This window comes from Rhinatrema bivittatum, chromosome 5, assembly GCF_901001135.1.
Source record: "Rhinatrema bivittatum chromosome 5, aRhiBiv1.1, whole genome shotgun sequence".
NCBI classification, from domain to species: Eukaryota; Metazoa; Chordata; class Amphibia; order Gymnophiona; family Rhinatrematidae; genus Rhinatrema; species Rhinatrema bivittatum.
Window position 1 is genome coordinate 339,724,492 of NC_042619.1, and position 14,511 is coordinate 339,739,002.

General features: G+C 44.5%; 1 protein-coding gene across 1 annotated transcript in view; it reads right to left on the minus strand.

The window, feature by feature from the left end:
- Positions 1–14,511, minus strand: part of LOC115092958 (E3 ubiquitin-protein ligase HERC2-like) — a 2,733,734-nt gene that overhangs the window by 560,849 nt on the left and 2,158,374 nt on the right. Inside the window, 1 exon segment of the mRNA XM_029604466.1 lies at positions 781–958. Coding sequence (XP_029460326.1) covers positions 781–958 — 178 coding nt within the window.

Sequence of the window (14,511 nt, forward strand, 5' to 3'; positions counted from 1 at the left end):
AGAGTAACTCGTGGGGGTGTTTGGGTTTCTATACTGTGGGGGGAAAAAGAAAAATGTGGTATGTACCGATGTTCACAGGTTAATATGTATATATTTTGCACTTCTTGCTCTATATATTTGTGATTGCTTCTTTGATGGAAGTGTTGTTTCCTTTGACCCTGTTTGCTGTGTTCACTTTAATAAAAAGTATGATGAAAAAAAAAAGAATTTCCCCAGGAGTAATGTTTGCAGTATTCAAGAGAGCTATTTGTTGCTCCAGTTTGTTTTTCTTTCTTTTTGTTGGGGGAGGGTGTTATTTTCACCAATATATTGAAATGTAATTTCTATGTTATAAAAACTGGGAAAATATAACCTGTTTTTACAAATAAAAAATCATAAAATCTATATTTGCCTATAAGAAATATGTCAAATTACAGATAACATTTCTACATAACTAAGTCATTCTGGTTTATCTTCCATTGATCTTAGAGTAAAAAATGTTTAATACTAATTGGGCTTAATTTTAAAAAGCATTTACTCCAGTATAAATGGGTTCTGAAAATTGCTACGATAGTATGTTACATTTATGTGCTTAACTCAATTATGTAGATCATTTTACAAATTATTTTCTTTTCTTTTTTTTTTTAATGAATGTAGCACTGATCCACTTGAATGGAATGAAGACTTCATTTGTCTCAAAATAAATCTGAATCTCCTATTAAGGACACTAGTTTGAAAAACATTTGTCATAGAAGTGTGCAGGGGGATCCCTAAATCTGTAAAAGAAAGGCACAAGCTCACCAGTTTGGGTTTCAATTGATCTTCACTATCTCCATGGCCAAGACGTCCATATCTTCCCTTTCCCCAAGAATAAAGTTCTCCTGTTGCAGTGATGCAAGCACTGTGAGCTCCACCAGCAGCAATATCAACAACTTCTATCCCACGCAATGATTCAATCACACGAGGTCGATCACAAGTACTAGAATATTATAAAAACAAGAAATTGTCAGAACAGAAAGCAACATTTTATCAACAGCAAATAAATTAGCCTTGATTTTAATTTTAATAAATATTTGCAATGTTACATTCCATATAGAGTTTTTAAATTAATATTTTAAAGCATCTCCAAAATCATATTTGCACAGGGTCACACACTTTCAGCCACCAGTTGAATAAATGCTGGTTTTCAAAGTTCTCTGGCTTTCATAGCCAGATAATTTTAGGATTGCAAGAGAGATGGCTTATAGTTAGCCAAATAAATGTATCTGGCTAACCGGCTAGCACAGTTAGCTAGATACATTTATTTCCCTAATTATAGGATTGCTCTCTGACAGTCCTAAAATTATCTGGCTATGAAAGCTGGAGAATGCTGAAAATCAGCATTTATCCAGCTAACTTAGGGGATCATTCTCCAAATTGCAGTACTGTGAGAGTCACAGAGTTGTGGTAAATGACTCCATGGCTTTGTGAAACCTGCTGTATTTTTTCCCAAGGGCAGTGAAAGCCCCCCAACATAACACACACAATGTCGGGGCCACCATCGGTTAAAGGGGCTACTTGGCCCCAAGAAAATCTCCCCCAAGAGAGCTGTAAAAACCACTAGTGGGTCTGCTTAGACCTTTGGTCCCATCCTCCCACTTCCCTTGCAGGCATGCTGTCATTGTTAAAAAAAAATATTAAAAAAGCATTCTGGAAAGGTGGAAACCCCACCCCTTCATTAAAAAATATGGCCCATGGAGATTGGGATGCTAGGACCATTTTTTGAAAAATCATGACCATGGTGCTCCAGTGGACCACCCAAACCCCCATCCTCATACTCTCCCTTATACAAATAAACCTCACTGGTAGCCCAGTGGGTCTCTGACCCCCAGCCTTTTACTTGAAAAATGTTCATTAGTGGTGCAGTGGAGGACCAGAGTGCTCCCTAAGCTCTGGGCCCAGGGAATGGCAATTTTCCATTTTAAACCACTAATTAACATTTTTCAAGTTAAGGGGGGGTCCGGAGGTTGAGCAAGGGTGGGAATAGAAGATGGGACTCCACTACACCACTAGGGAGGTTTGTTTATTAAGTGAGAGGCCTGCGATGGTGGGTGCTTGGGTGGTCTATTGGACCACCAGGGCCATGTGTTTTCAACAAAGAGAGGTTCCTAGCCTCTAGTCTAGGGGCTGGATTTTTCAAAGGAGGATAGGATTGGAGGGTGGGACAGGGCTTATACTTTGTGTACAAAATGCTTTGTTTTATTTATTTATTTTTTAACTACTACAGACTGTATGCAAGTGTGGGGGGAGGGGCAGGTAAGACAAAGGAGCTAAGCAGACCCCCTATGGTTTTTACGTCTCAAGGGGGGGACGTTCTCGGGGCAGAGCAGCCCCTTTATGGCTAGGCCACAGGTGCATCGTGACGTGTGGGAAATTAGTTACAACTCCAGAATTATAGCTAATTTCTAGTCAAATAACATGGTTTCAAATTTTTCGGCAAGCTGTGTTATTTGATTACCATAGTTTAGGGTAGTAATGAATCATTAGCATGCATCTGCATGCTATTGAGCTCATTTAAATATGCACAGTGCCAGGGCTCAGATAGCACAAAATTAAATATTTTTTAATTTTGCACGGTGCCAGGGCTCAGATAACAAATTAAATATTTAACGTAATCCCCACATAGGCCACCGTACTTTCCGTGATAAATGGCCAAACACAGCTTGGTGAATGTGGCCCTAAGCCAGATAATTGCCCTCATCCCTCCCAGGAATTATCCGGCTAATCTTTTGGCTGGATAAAAAGTTAGTTAGCTAAATCTGAGGCAACCAGAAAGTGGGATTTTAAATCCCAAGGTTTGGTGGCTAAGTCCCAGATTTATCCAGACAAAACAATTTGTACATTGACTTCAAAATTATAGTTACAGTGAACACCTATTTGAAACAAACCAGTACACCAAATCAGGTGACACACTAATTTACAAATTTCAGCCCACTGCACTATCAGGGTCACCATATATAGGAGCTAACTTTTTTTTTGGAGCTGTGCAGTATATCTATGGGCATAGGATAAGCACTAGACTGGTTTTACTGTGTTTCAGAGTGTGCAATAAATGAACTATTAAGCACTGTATTCTCCCTTCCTGTTCTTCTTGATGACTGTATAACTAAACCAGCAATTTAAAGGTTAACAAGCTGAAATCCCCAGGAAACATGCTGCTCTGCCTCTGATGATGTCCCTGGGATAAGAGATCAATTACAGCAGTAGCTAATCAGATTTGAACTTTCTTCCAGGGCAAAACTTGCAACTGTGTCAGTTGAAAGGGACTGTCTGCCCAGAAAGGATGAATGCTGAGAGCTGAATCAAAATAACTGTATTTACAGCAGCTGTTAGTGAAACCTGGAATCAAAGAAAGAGAGAAAAAGGCAAAACTAGCAGACAAGTGCCCAGAAATGTGATCTCCATCCTAGGTTTAATCAAAGCAGGAACTCAAGCAGGAACATCTCACCTCCTGGACAGAGATAAGTATCACATAACTTGTGCAAGCCCTAGTTTCTGGGCATCCCCTCCCCCTCCCCTCCCCACAAAGATGCAATACAAGGTAAATAATGCTCTTTTATTGAGTGGAAGAAACAGCCACAGCCAATCAATATTAACTTATATAGAAACATAGAAATGACGGCAGAAGAAGACCAAATGGTCCATCCAGTCTGCCCAGCATGGATTTACACTTTTTTTCATACTTTTCTGTTACTCTTGTGCCTTTAAATAATTTTTTTTGGTTCTATTTCCCTTCCACCCCCGCCATCGTAGATAGCATCGTAGATAACTTAAACATCAACAACCAGCAATACTTTGAGCAAGCTTAACATTCACCAAATAAAGTTGGCCTATGCCCCCACCAGCAAGACTACACACTATTACCCACCCCTCCGCTTGCCTGAGGCGGCAGCCCTCCAGCCTTCTGCTCCTTGAAGGTGGTTCACCACTGGCATCCTGCTCCGTGAACGCCACTGTGGCCACTGCCTCTCCATGCAGTGTGCTGCCGCCTCATCCCTCTCCAGGCCATCCTTACAGGTCACACTTATTTATTTATTTATGCCAGGCCTCCCATTTGGCCACCCCCAGACAGCCATCATCTCGGTCTGCGCCATGCTTTACATATAGCCATCCCCAAGCTTCCCCCTATGCATATTCATTGGTGCCCAGCTCCTCCCCTTCCCCCAACACATCCCCCTACGCACCGGTGAGGACCCTGCATCCGCTAGTTTAAGGCTGTGACAAATCCCCACCCCCAAACCCATGCCCTTTAGCGCTGTGTGGGGTGCTGGGAGGGGTGCTCTCTTGTCCCCTGTCGGCTAATGTGCCACCCCCCTAATGTTCTTGAACCCTGCGACCCTTACTATCTCCTAGGCTCCTGGCTTAGAATTTAAATCGGCCAAGGCGCCCCATGGCCACGAGTCCCCACCCGGCCAGGGCGCCCCATTGGCCACCATTCCCCCCTCCCCCCTTGAACTGGCTGCAGCATGCCTGACCAGTTATGAGGTCCCCTGCCTTGAACGGTTGGGCCTCCTTAACTTGTCTAAGAAGCATTCTTGTGAGAGGAGCAGAGCAGCACTTGGACTGCAGCCCTACTGATGAACAGCCCCTTGCAAGAGAGGGACAGACTCCCTCAGTGGGTACAGTCAGGTAGGACACTGATTCAATATGCACACTATAAAAAAAAACAGTGCCTCAAAAGTAGATCCCCCCTACGATAAACAACTAGCATTATATGGGGAAATAGAATAATAAATACTAATTTCTGGTGTTTGGTACTGTGTTATGAAAAATAACCATGTGTTCGGTTATTGTTCACATTTTACTACAGTATCATTTTTACTTTATGTGATGTGTAATCTAAATGTTCATTTCTCATTTTTTGTATTTTTATATTATTTTATATGTGATAAAGCTCTTCAATGTGACTATTTCAGTCATTCCTCAAATATCCATAGCTCCCCCGATGAAAACTTAACTTATAACTTCATTTCATCAGAAAATATTAAATGTATCTCATCAGTCGCATTTGGCAGAAGTTAACATTTAGATCACACATCTCAAAGCAAAAACGATACTGTAGTAAAATGTAAACAATAACCAAACACATGGTTATTTTTCATAACACAGTACCAAACACCAGAATTTGGTATTTATTATTCTGTTTCCTGTATAGTGTTAGTTATCACTGATTCAATGTGCCAGGTGCCTGCTAATTACCGTACATTTTGACTTTGTTTGCCTCTCACCAGTGGACAGAACAGAGGATGTGTTTTCCCCTCAGGAAGTAAACATTTCACCACATACAGCTCTCATCTTTTGTGCAAGCACCTTCTATTTTTTCAAAAAGTAGCAATGAGCTCAGGTTTTTTTTTCTTCTTCAGTTTTTGTGTACACATATTTTTACTGAGGAATGCGAAAACTGGTGTTGAATCAAGGGGCACCAAATGTGGTATTGGGGTCCGGACGCAGTCTTGCTCTCTTTAAAGGCAAACGAGCTCAAGGATTTATCCTAATGTTTTCTTCTATGGTTAACTACCCCTCCCTTAGCATGGGTAAACAACTATCTCAAGGAGGAAGGGGAGGGGGTTACATAGAAGTGGAGGCACCGTGTGAATTATTTTTATACCTGTACCATACCCTGATAATGTATGCATTATTCTATTAACACCCCCTGTGAAATATAGAAAAAATGGCTTTGCAAATTTTGGAAAATTAGTGCACAGACAAGGAGGTAGATCCCAAGTTTTCTGGTGGAAAACATCTCTTTGGGCACAGGTTTGCAGGAGCTTGCCAGCATTATAGAAGAGGTGCTGGTCTGTACAGTGTGAAAGTGATAGGACAAAGCTGTGTCCCCCATGTAGGAGAGCTTAATGGCCTTTTGTGTGTGCCAGCACACTAATTCAGTTAAGATGCTACCTGAAGGGATAATACCCACAGAGGGAGCCACTCCTTGGGAAATTATTGTGCAAGTGTGTGTGTGTGTGGGGGGGGGGGGGGGGAAACTAGCAGTGAAGGTACTTAGAAACCAGGCTGTGGCACTTTTGCATAAGAACTCACTGATTTCCTTGCCAAAGAAGGAAAAAACAATTCCAGCGTTAAAGAAATGTTCGCTCTAGCAGAGACTACCTTGTAGGACCCTGCTTCACTCATATTAGTTGTAGGCAAAGTCATAGATGAAGCCAGGAAGCCCCATGGTGACCATAGTTTTTACAAATGATTGAGGATCTTCCTAGGTAAAACACCTGTTTCTGGACGGGAAGATAATTATGAAAATCAGATAGAGCAGGCCACTCAAATGGTTACTGAGTGGGATTTCCCTGCTGTGGAAAAGAGACAATAGATTGGGGAATGTCTTAGGGAGTATGCTCTGGAGAACAATGGGGAGGTGAAAGCCAATAATCCACTAGCTATTGCTGAGGAGTGCCTGGAAGCCCTACAGAGTACATTCAGCGCCACTGAAAGTGGGCCAGACTTGTGTTTCCAGTTGAGGCAGACCAATCAGGGAGATGGGAAAAAGCTTTCTGATTCAGGCATTTGGAGTCCTTACTGCAGACACTGGTCTGGAAGAGGGGACTTGCAACCGCAGAGAAAGCCTTGACCTTGTTGGAGCAGTGAGGCAGGTGCACCCCAGTTAGACAGGCTGCTGTACTAGAGATGTGAATTGGGCTTCGGACGATTGAAAATATCGGACGATATTTTCAAAATCGTCAGAAATCGGGGGCTCCCCCAAAACGATAGGAAAACCCCACGATATTGATCGTGGGGGTTCTCTTATCGTTTTTGGGGAGGGTGGGAAAAACGGCACACAAAAATAACCCCTAAACCCACCCCGACCCTTTAAAACTAATCCCTTAGCCATTGGTCAGCCCCTGTCACATGGTAGGAGCACAAGATGGCGTGGGCCATCCAGTGCTCCCACCATGTGACAGGGTCCAGCCAATGGCACGGATACCCTGTCACATGGTAAGGGCAAAGGGCCATCGGCGCCATTTTGATTAGTGGCAGCCGACGGCCCGGGAGCGGGAGATCGCTCCAGGGACCCCCACTGGACCACCAGGTACCTGTAAAAAGGTTTTTGGGGGGTCGGGAGGGTGGGGGAAGCTAAGGTATTAGTTTTAAAGGGTCGGGGTGGGGTTTTTTGTTTATTCGGCTCGGGCGCAGCCAATAAACAAAAACCGCGATCGGGCCCGATGAAAAAAAAAACCACATGTGAATCGGAACCGGAATCCGAACCGATTCCGGTTCTGATTCACATCTCTAGCTGGTATATTTGCGGCTCTGTGAAAGAACAGGAAAGCCTCCAGGATTCCTACAATTGTTAAAAGAGATTAGGTATGAAGAGGAACAAGGGGCAAGGTGGGAGTAAACAAGGCAAGCCAGCATAGTGGGCTATGATAGCCCACTGGATTAAGGAGGTAGTCACAGCTGCATATGTGGATGCTGAGAAGTTGTTGCCGAGTCAAGTTAGGGCTCAGGCAGTGTCATGGGTGAAGGTTAGATTGCTGTCTCCCATCGACATTTGCTGAGCTGAGATGTGGTCCTCCTTACACACTTTTTCCAGGCATTACTGCCTGGATGTGCAGGCCCGGGAGAACACAACCTTTGCACGTGCAGTGTAGATCAGATTGCAGGCATCCTCCCACCTGTTCGGGAGTAGCTTTGATGCATCCTACTGGTTTTGGATCCATCTGTCCATATGCTAAGAAAGGAGAAATTATACTTACCTGATAATTTCCTTTTCTTTAATACAGATGAATCCACCTTCCTGCCCTTGGCTGCTGGATGGTTGTTCAATTGTCCTCCTGTGTGTTCCAGGGGTATTGGTAAGTGTTATTCCAGTCCCTAGACTAGTGTTATTACACTCTTTGTCTGAGCTGAGTGTTTTCTTGTTGGCTAAGTGCTAAAATGTTATCTGTTAATAATCAAGTTTATCCCTTGACCTATGTGCTTACCACTGCTAAGCTCAAAGCCACAGGATGGCTGGCAAACTTAGCCATGTTTAACTTTAGTCTGCAGTACTGTCCCAGGAAAATCAGTGATGCTGATACTCTGTTATGAAAGACCTATAATGAGGGAGGATCAAACTCATGGATACAAGTACCAGAGGATGGCATAAAGCCCTTGGTCAGCTCCCAGAAGAAGCCTGAACCTGTGGTTTCAATGGGCGCATCTATCTTCACCCTGCCAGTGGCTTATATTAGTTTACAGGGGGAAGGATTGTCCTCCCTACGGGAATCTGATCTTCAACAGGCTCAGAGATGTGATTCTGGTCTTTCTGCTGTTTGCAAGCTAAGAAATACCACAGGTCTGCTATGTCTGTGGTGTCACAACACTCAGTTGTTCCCTTGTTGCTGAGAGAATGGGGTCACATGACAGATGATCTACTGTAATGAATCAAGTGAGATCCTAAATCTAGCACAAAGAAACAGCTAAAATTGCCTTGGAAATCCCAGAGGTGTGTACTGAGAAGCGTGTTGGGGATTGATTACTACTGAACTAGCAATAGCCAGATTCTATTGGACCCGGGTGGCAGCTGAGGCAGATTCCTATGTGCAGACCTGCAGGAAATGCATTATGCCGAAGACCTACCCACCATGGGCTGCTGCCTTGACTAACATCACCCAGCAAGGGCCCCTCTTGATCTGGTCTGCATTTGAATTTCTGTGACGAGAAAATGATGAAATATGGGTGACATCCTAGTAGTTAATGAGTCACTTCATTAGGTACGCACAGGCGTTCCTCACAAAATATATCAGCATGGAACTACTCCGATAAGGTACTATAGGAGAAGTACTTTTTCCATTATGGTTTCCCCAACCATATCCATTCAGATTAAGGATGAGACTTTGAGAACCGCCTGATTAAAGAAATAAGTCAGATTTGTGATGTGGTGAAATCACATACCACCTCTTATTAGAGATGTGAATCGTGTCCTCGATCGTCTTAACGATCAATTTCGGCTGGGAGGGGGAGGGAATCGTATCGTCGCCGTTTGGGTGTGTTAGAGTATCGTTAAAATCCGTGAACCGGCACACTAAAACCCCCTAAAACCCACCCCCGACCCTTTAAATTAAATCCCCACCCTCCCCAAAGGCCTTAAATTACCTGGGGGTCCAGCGGCACACTAAAACCCCCCTAAAACCCCCCCCCACCACACTAAAACCCACCCCGACCCTTTAAATTAAATCCCCCACCCCCAAATGCCTTAAATTACCTGGGGGTCCGTAGCGGCGGTCCGTAGCTTAAATTACCCCCGGGTCCGTAGCTAAATCGGGGGAAGGGGGAGAGCAGGAAATCCGGCACACTAAATCGTGGTGTCTTCAGCCGGCGCATTTTGCAAAATGGCCCGCCCCAAAATGGCGGCGGCCATAGACCAATACGATTCGACGCAGGAGGTTGTTCCGGACCCCCGCTGGACTTTTGGCAAGTCTTGTGGGGGTCAGGAGGCCCCCCCAAGCTGGCCAAAGTTCCTGGGGGTCCAGCGGGGGCCCTGGAGCGATCTCCTGCCGCGAATCGTTTCCGTACGGAAAATGGCGCCGGCCATACGCGTATGGCCGGCGCCATTTTTCCGTACGGAAAGAGATTGACTGTAGGAGGTCGTTTCAGCGAGGGTTCGCCTGAACGACCTCCTGCAGTCGATCTCCTGCCGGCGCCATTTTCCGTACGGAAGGAGATCGACTGCAGGTACGTTCAGCGAGGGTTCGCTGAACGACCTCCTGCAGTCGATCTCCTGCCGGTGCCATTTTTCCATACGGAAACGATTCGCGGCAGGAGATCGCTCCAGGGCCCCCGCTGGACCCCAGGAACTTTTGGCCAGCTTGGGGGGGGCTCCTGACCCCCACAAGGACTTGCCAAAAGTCCAGCGGGGGTCCGGAACGACCTCCTGCGATCGAATCGTATTGGTCTATTGCCGCCGCCATTTTGCGGCGGCCATTTTGCCAAAATGGCGCCGGCTGAAGACACCACGATTTAGGTGTGCCGGATTTCCTGTTCTCCCCCTTCCCCTGATTTAGCTACGGACCGGGGGTAATTAAGCTACGGACCGCTGTGCTACGGACCCCCATGTAATTTTAAGGCATTTGGGGTGGGGGATTTAAGGGTCGGGGTGGGTTTTAGGGGGTTTTAGTGTGACGGTGTGGGTTTTAGGGTGTTTTAGGTGTGCCGCTGGACCCCAGGTAATTTAAGGCATTTGGGGGGGGGGGGGTTCGGGAGGGTGGGGGATTTAAATTTAAAGGGGTGGGGGGTGGGTTTTTGAGGGGGTTTTAGTGTGCCGGTTTTTCACTGCCCCTCCCCCTTCCCGATTTAACGATTTTTGACGATAAATCGGGGGAATTGGTATTGTATCGTGGCCTAACGATTTTTGACGATTTAAAATATATCGGACGATATTTTAAATCGTCAAAAAACGATTCACATCCCTACCTCTTATTATCATCAAGGTGATCCATAACCTGAGCGTTTCAATCGAACCCTGTTAAACATGCTGGGTACTCTAGACCCATTAGAAACTTAATGGAGCCAGCATGTAAGCAGGTTAGTTCATGCATATAAGTGCACCAAGAATATGCTACTGGGTATTCTCCTTACTACTTCATGTTTGGCAGAGGGACTCGATTGCTGGTGGATGTGTTTTGAAGGGTCCTCTGATGGCAACTACTAGCAAGAAGCCATCTAAAGTATATTAAGCACTTGAAAGAACATTGAACCGGGCCTACTAGGCTTCTGCTGAAGTTGCAGCAACCCCGAAATGCCATTACAAAAGTCAGATATGATGCCAATGTTAAAAAAAATTCAGGAACTTGAGTGATGGGAGATCGGGTATTGGTAAAAGCTGTGGTATCCCAGGAAACATAAGTTGTCCAATAGGGGGGCACACAGACCCCGTATACTGTTTTCTCCCAAGCTGTCAAAATCTAGTTTACAGAGTGAGGGCCAGAAAGGGGACAAGGCCCAGAAAAATACATACTGAGAATCCTAGTAGCTGAGGGGTCAACAGGGTGGATCCCGTATAAGCATCAAACGTTGCCACTGGTAGGTTATCAGACCCATCATATAGATGAAGACTCTCAGTAAGAAATGGACTATTCTGGTTGCATTTACTGGGAGGGAGAGCTCTGATCCCATTGAATTGGTCTGTTTTTTTTTCACCCAAGCACCAGCAGATAGGTCACCAGATGTATCCTACTCTCAGGCAAAAAGAAGCCTCTTGTACCATTTCAAGCACTGCATTCCATAAACTTTCTGCATCTATAATCAGATCAGTTGGGGCCCCTTCTGATGTGCCAAGTGTATCTCCAGCATCAATAATGCCTGGACCTCTGGACTGAGATCATAAATGGGGAGGGTGGGACAGACACACAGGATCACGAAGAAAACGTTAGGTGCCTCAGGCTTCCATTGATGTTTCTCACCCAAGTAATTGTGTTGAGGATAATTCTCATGGTGAGAATGATGTGCAGGAAAAAGAACCTTTAGAAAACTGGGTGATTAAGTCAGTACAGAAAACTCACCTATGATGTATTAGGGATACCGTGAAGGAATCTATTAAAAAAAAAAAACCCTCCTTCTCACACTACCTTAAATGGGTGGACATAGCTGTTTTTACCCGGGTCTCCTTAAAATCCAGACACAGGGAATCTTGGGTGAAGGAAGGAGTCCCTCATCAGAGTTTAATAACTCAGGGCTTAGAGAGCCCCTGGGAAGCAGGAAGAGATCCATTGTATGCCAGGATCTGTTATGTTTAATGGACTGAGTAATACCTGAAGTTAAGGTGAGCTGAATTAATTATTTTGAGTCGTGAAGATTAAGGTAAACTGCATTGTTTTGAGTCCTGAAGACTAAGGTGTGCTGTACTAGCTGTTTTCCTCTGGCTGTTTCCAAGCCGCTACCGCTTGAGTTATCACAGGTACCCTCAGAAGTCTCCCGGCCAATAGCCTCCTGGGGAATAGTTAGCTAATATTAAAAGAACTCCATGTTTGTCTTGAATCTCATAAAGTGAATGTTGCTAATGTTGTCTTGTAGCCAGTCTTGTAATGTATTAGGCAGAAATGCTATGTCTAACTAGTTTTCCTTTTCAGAGGCATGAGGGCCCCACCCATGTAAGTGTGTGTGGGGAGGCATGTGACAGGGTCACCATAAGTGGATGTCCCAACCCCCAGGAGCTTACTTGTTTTTCGAGCTATGAGTGTAACCATGGGCATGGGATAAGCACTGGGCTGGTTTTTACTGTGTTCAAGAGTGTGCAATAAACTATTAAGTACTGTATTCTCCATTCTTGTGCTAGTTGATGACTGTGTTTATAACTAAACCAGCAATTTCAAGGTTAACAGTCTGAAATCCCAGGAAACCAGCTGTTCCACGTCTGATGATGTTAGGCAGGGTGAGAGCTCAACTATAGTAGAAGCTAATCAGATTGGAGTTTTCTTTCCAGGCAAAGCAAAATTGCTTACCTTGTAATAGGTGTTATCCCAGGACAGCAGGATGTAGTCTTCACATATGGGTGACATCAGTAATGGAGCCCTATGTACGGAAAAACTTCTGGTGCTAGTCAAAAGTTTCTTTTGACTGGCACCAGAGTGCCTACTGATCATGCCCAGCATGCCATGATATTCCCTGCCACAGGGGTCTCCCTTCAGTCTGTTTTGTAGCAATTAGCGTTAGCCAAAAATAAAATAATAAAACGTATCGGACCAACTCCGCGGGGTGGCAGGTGGGTTTCGTGAGGACTACATCCTGCTGTCCTGGGATAACACCTATTACAAGGTAAGCAATTTTGCTTTATCCCAGGACAAGCAGGAGGTGCTAGTCCTCACATATGGGTGATTAACAAGCCGAGGCTGAGTCATTGGGATTGAGGGCAACAGTGAAGTATTGTTGAAATGAATCAGCCGAAGATCACAGGCAGGTTGGTTGTAGAAGGAGTGGGATTACACTGGAAACAAGTTCTTTTAAGACAGATTGTCCATAGGCTGAATCTTGTCTTCCTTCTTTGTCTAAACAATAGTGAGCTGCAAAGGTGTGAAGAGGAACTCCATTTTGCTGCTTTTCAAATGTCCAGAATAGGAACAGAGCGAAGGTGTGCTACTGAGGTTGACATCGCTCTGACTGAATGTGCTTTTACTCGCCCTTGAAGAGTAAGGCCTGCTTTCTCATAACAAAAATTGTATTCAATCTGCTAGCCAGTTTGACAAAGTATGTTTACCCAATGGTTACCTGGTTTGTTTGGATTATAGGATACAATAGTTGACTGGATTTCCTTTGGACTGTAGTGCGGTTTAAGTAGAAGGATAGAGCCCGCTTACCAGTCCAAGGTATGTAAGGCTCTTTCTCCTTGGTGAGAGTGAGGCCTTGGAAAGAATGTTGGTAAAACTATGATTGAGGTGGAATTCCGTGACTACTTTTGGAAGGAATTTAGGATGAGTACGGAGGACCACCCTGTCATGTAGGAACTTGGTAAAAGGTTCGTATGTGACAAGAGCTTGTAGTTCACTGACTCTTCTAGCTGATGTAATGGCTATGAGGAATACAGTTTTCCATGTAAGATATTTAAGGTCACAGATATCTATGGGTTCGAATGAGGAACGCATGAGCCTGGTTAATACTACGTTTAGGTCCCATTGTATGCTTGGGGAATGAAGTGGAGGTTTAAGGTGAGTTAAGCCTTTCATAAATTTACTGACGAGAGGCTGTGTAGAGATAGATGTGTCTCCCAGCTTGTTATGGTAAGCTGAGATTGCACTCAAATGTACTCTTACAGATGAAGTCCTAAGACCAGAGTCTGAAAGATGGTATAGGTAGTCTAGTAGTGAAGTAGTGGGGCAAGTGAAAGGATCTATAGATTTCTGAGTGCACCACAAGTAAACCGTTTCATTTGTAGGAATAATTCTTTCTAGTGGAAGGTTACGTGAAGCTATCAGCACCTGAGATATAGTGGTTGGAAGGTTGAGTGGTTGTAAGATCAAGCTTTCAACATCCATGCCGTCAGGAAAAGGGATTGAAGGTTGGGATGGTGCAACTGACCCTGATCTGAGTTATGAGATTGGGAGCTACTCCCAGACGAATTGGATCACTGACTGAGAGGTCTAGCAGTGTGGGGAACCATACTTGTCGAGGCCAGTATGGGGCTATGAGTATCATGGTCCCCTTATTTATTTATTTTATTTATTTGTAGGTTTTATATACCGACAAACCGTTTGCACATCGTGTCGGTTTTACAGATAACTTAAAACTTTTTGCAGTGTCATTACATAGAACATTTTGGCAGTGCCATTACATAGAACAGTTAAACGAAGCATACAAGAAAAACACATGAACAAATGGAACTGGGTAACTATTTACAGGGGATGACGATTCCTCAAACCGGGACGGAAGAAGGAGCAGTCGACAGGAGGGACATTTGTAAAAATAGTATGAGAAGCACAATGTGAGGATAAGTGTAAGCAGCTCATAAGGTCATCTGGGAGAGAGTTATTGTGAGAAAAAGTCGACAGGGATACATTGTAAAGGGTGATA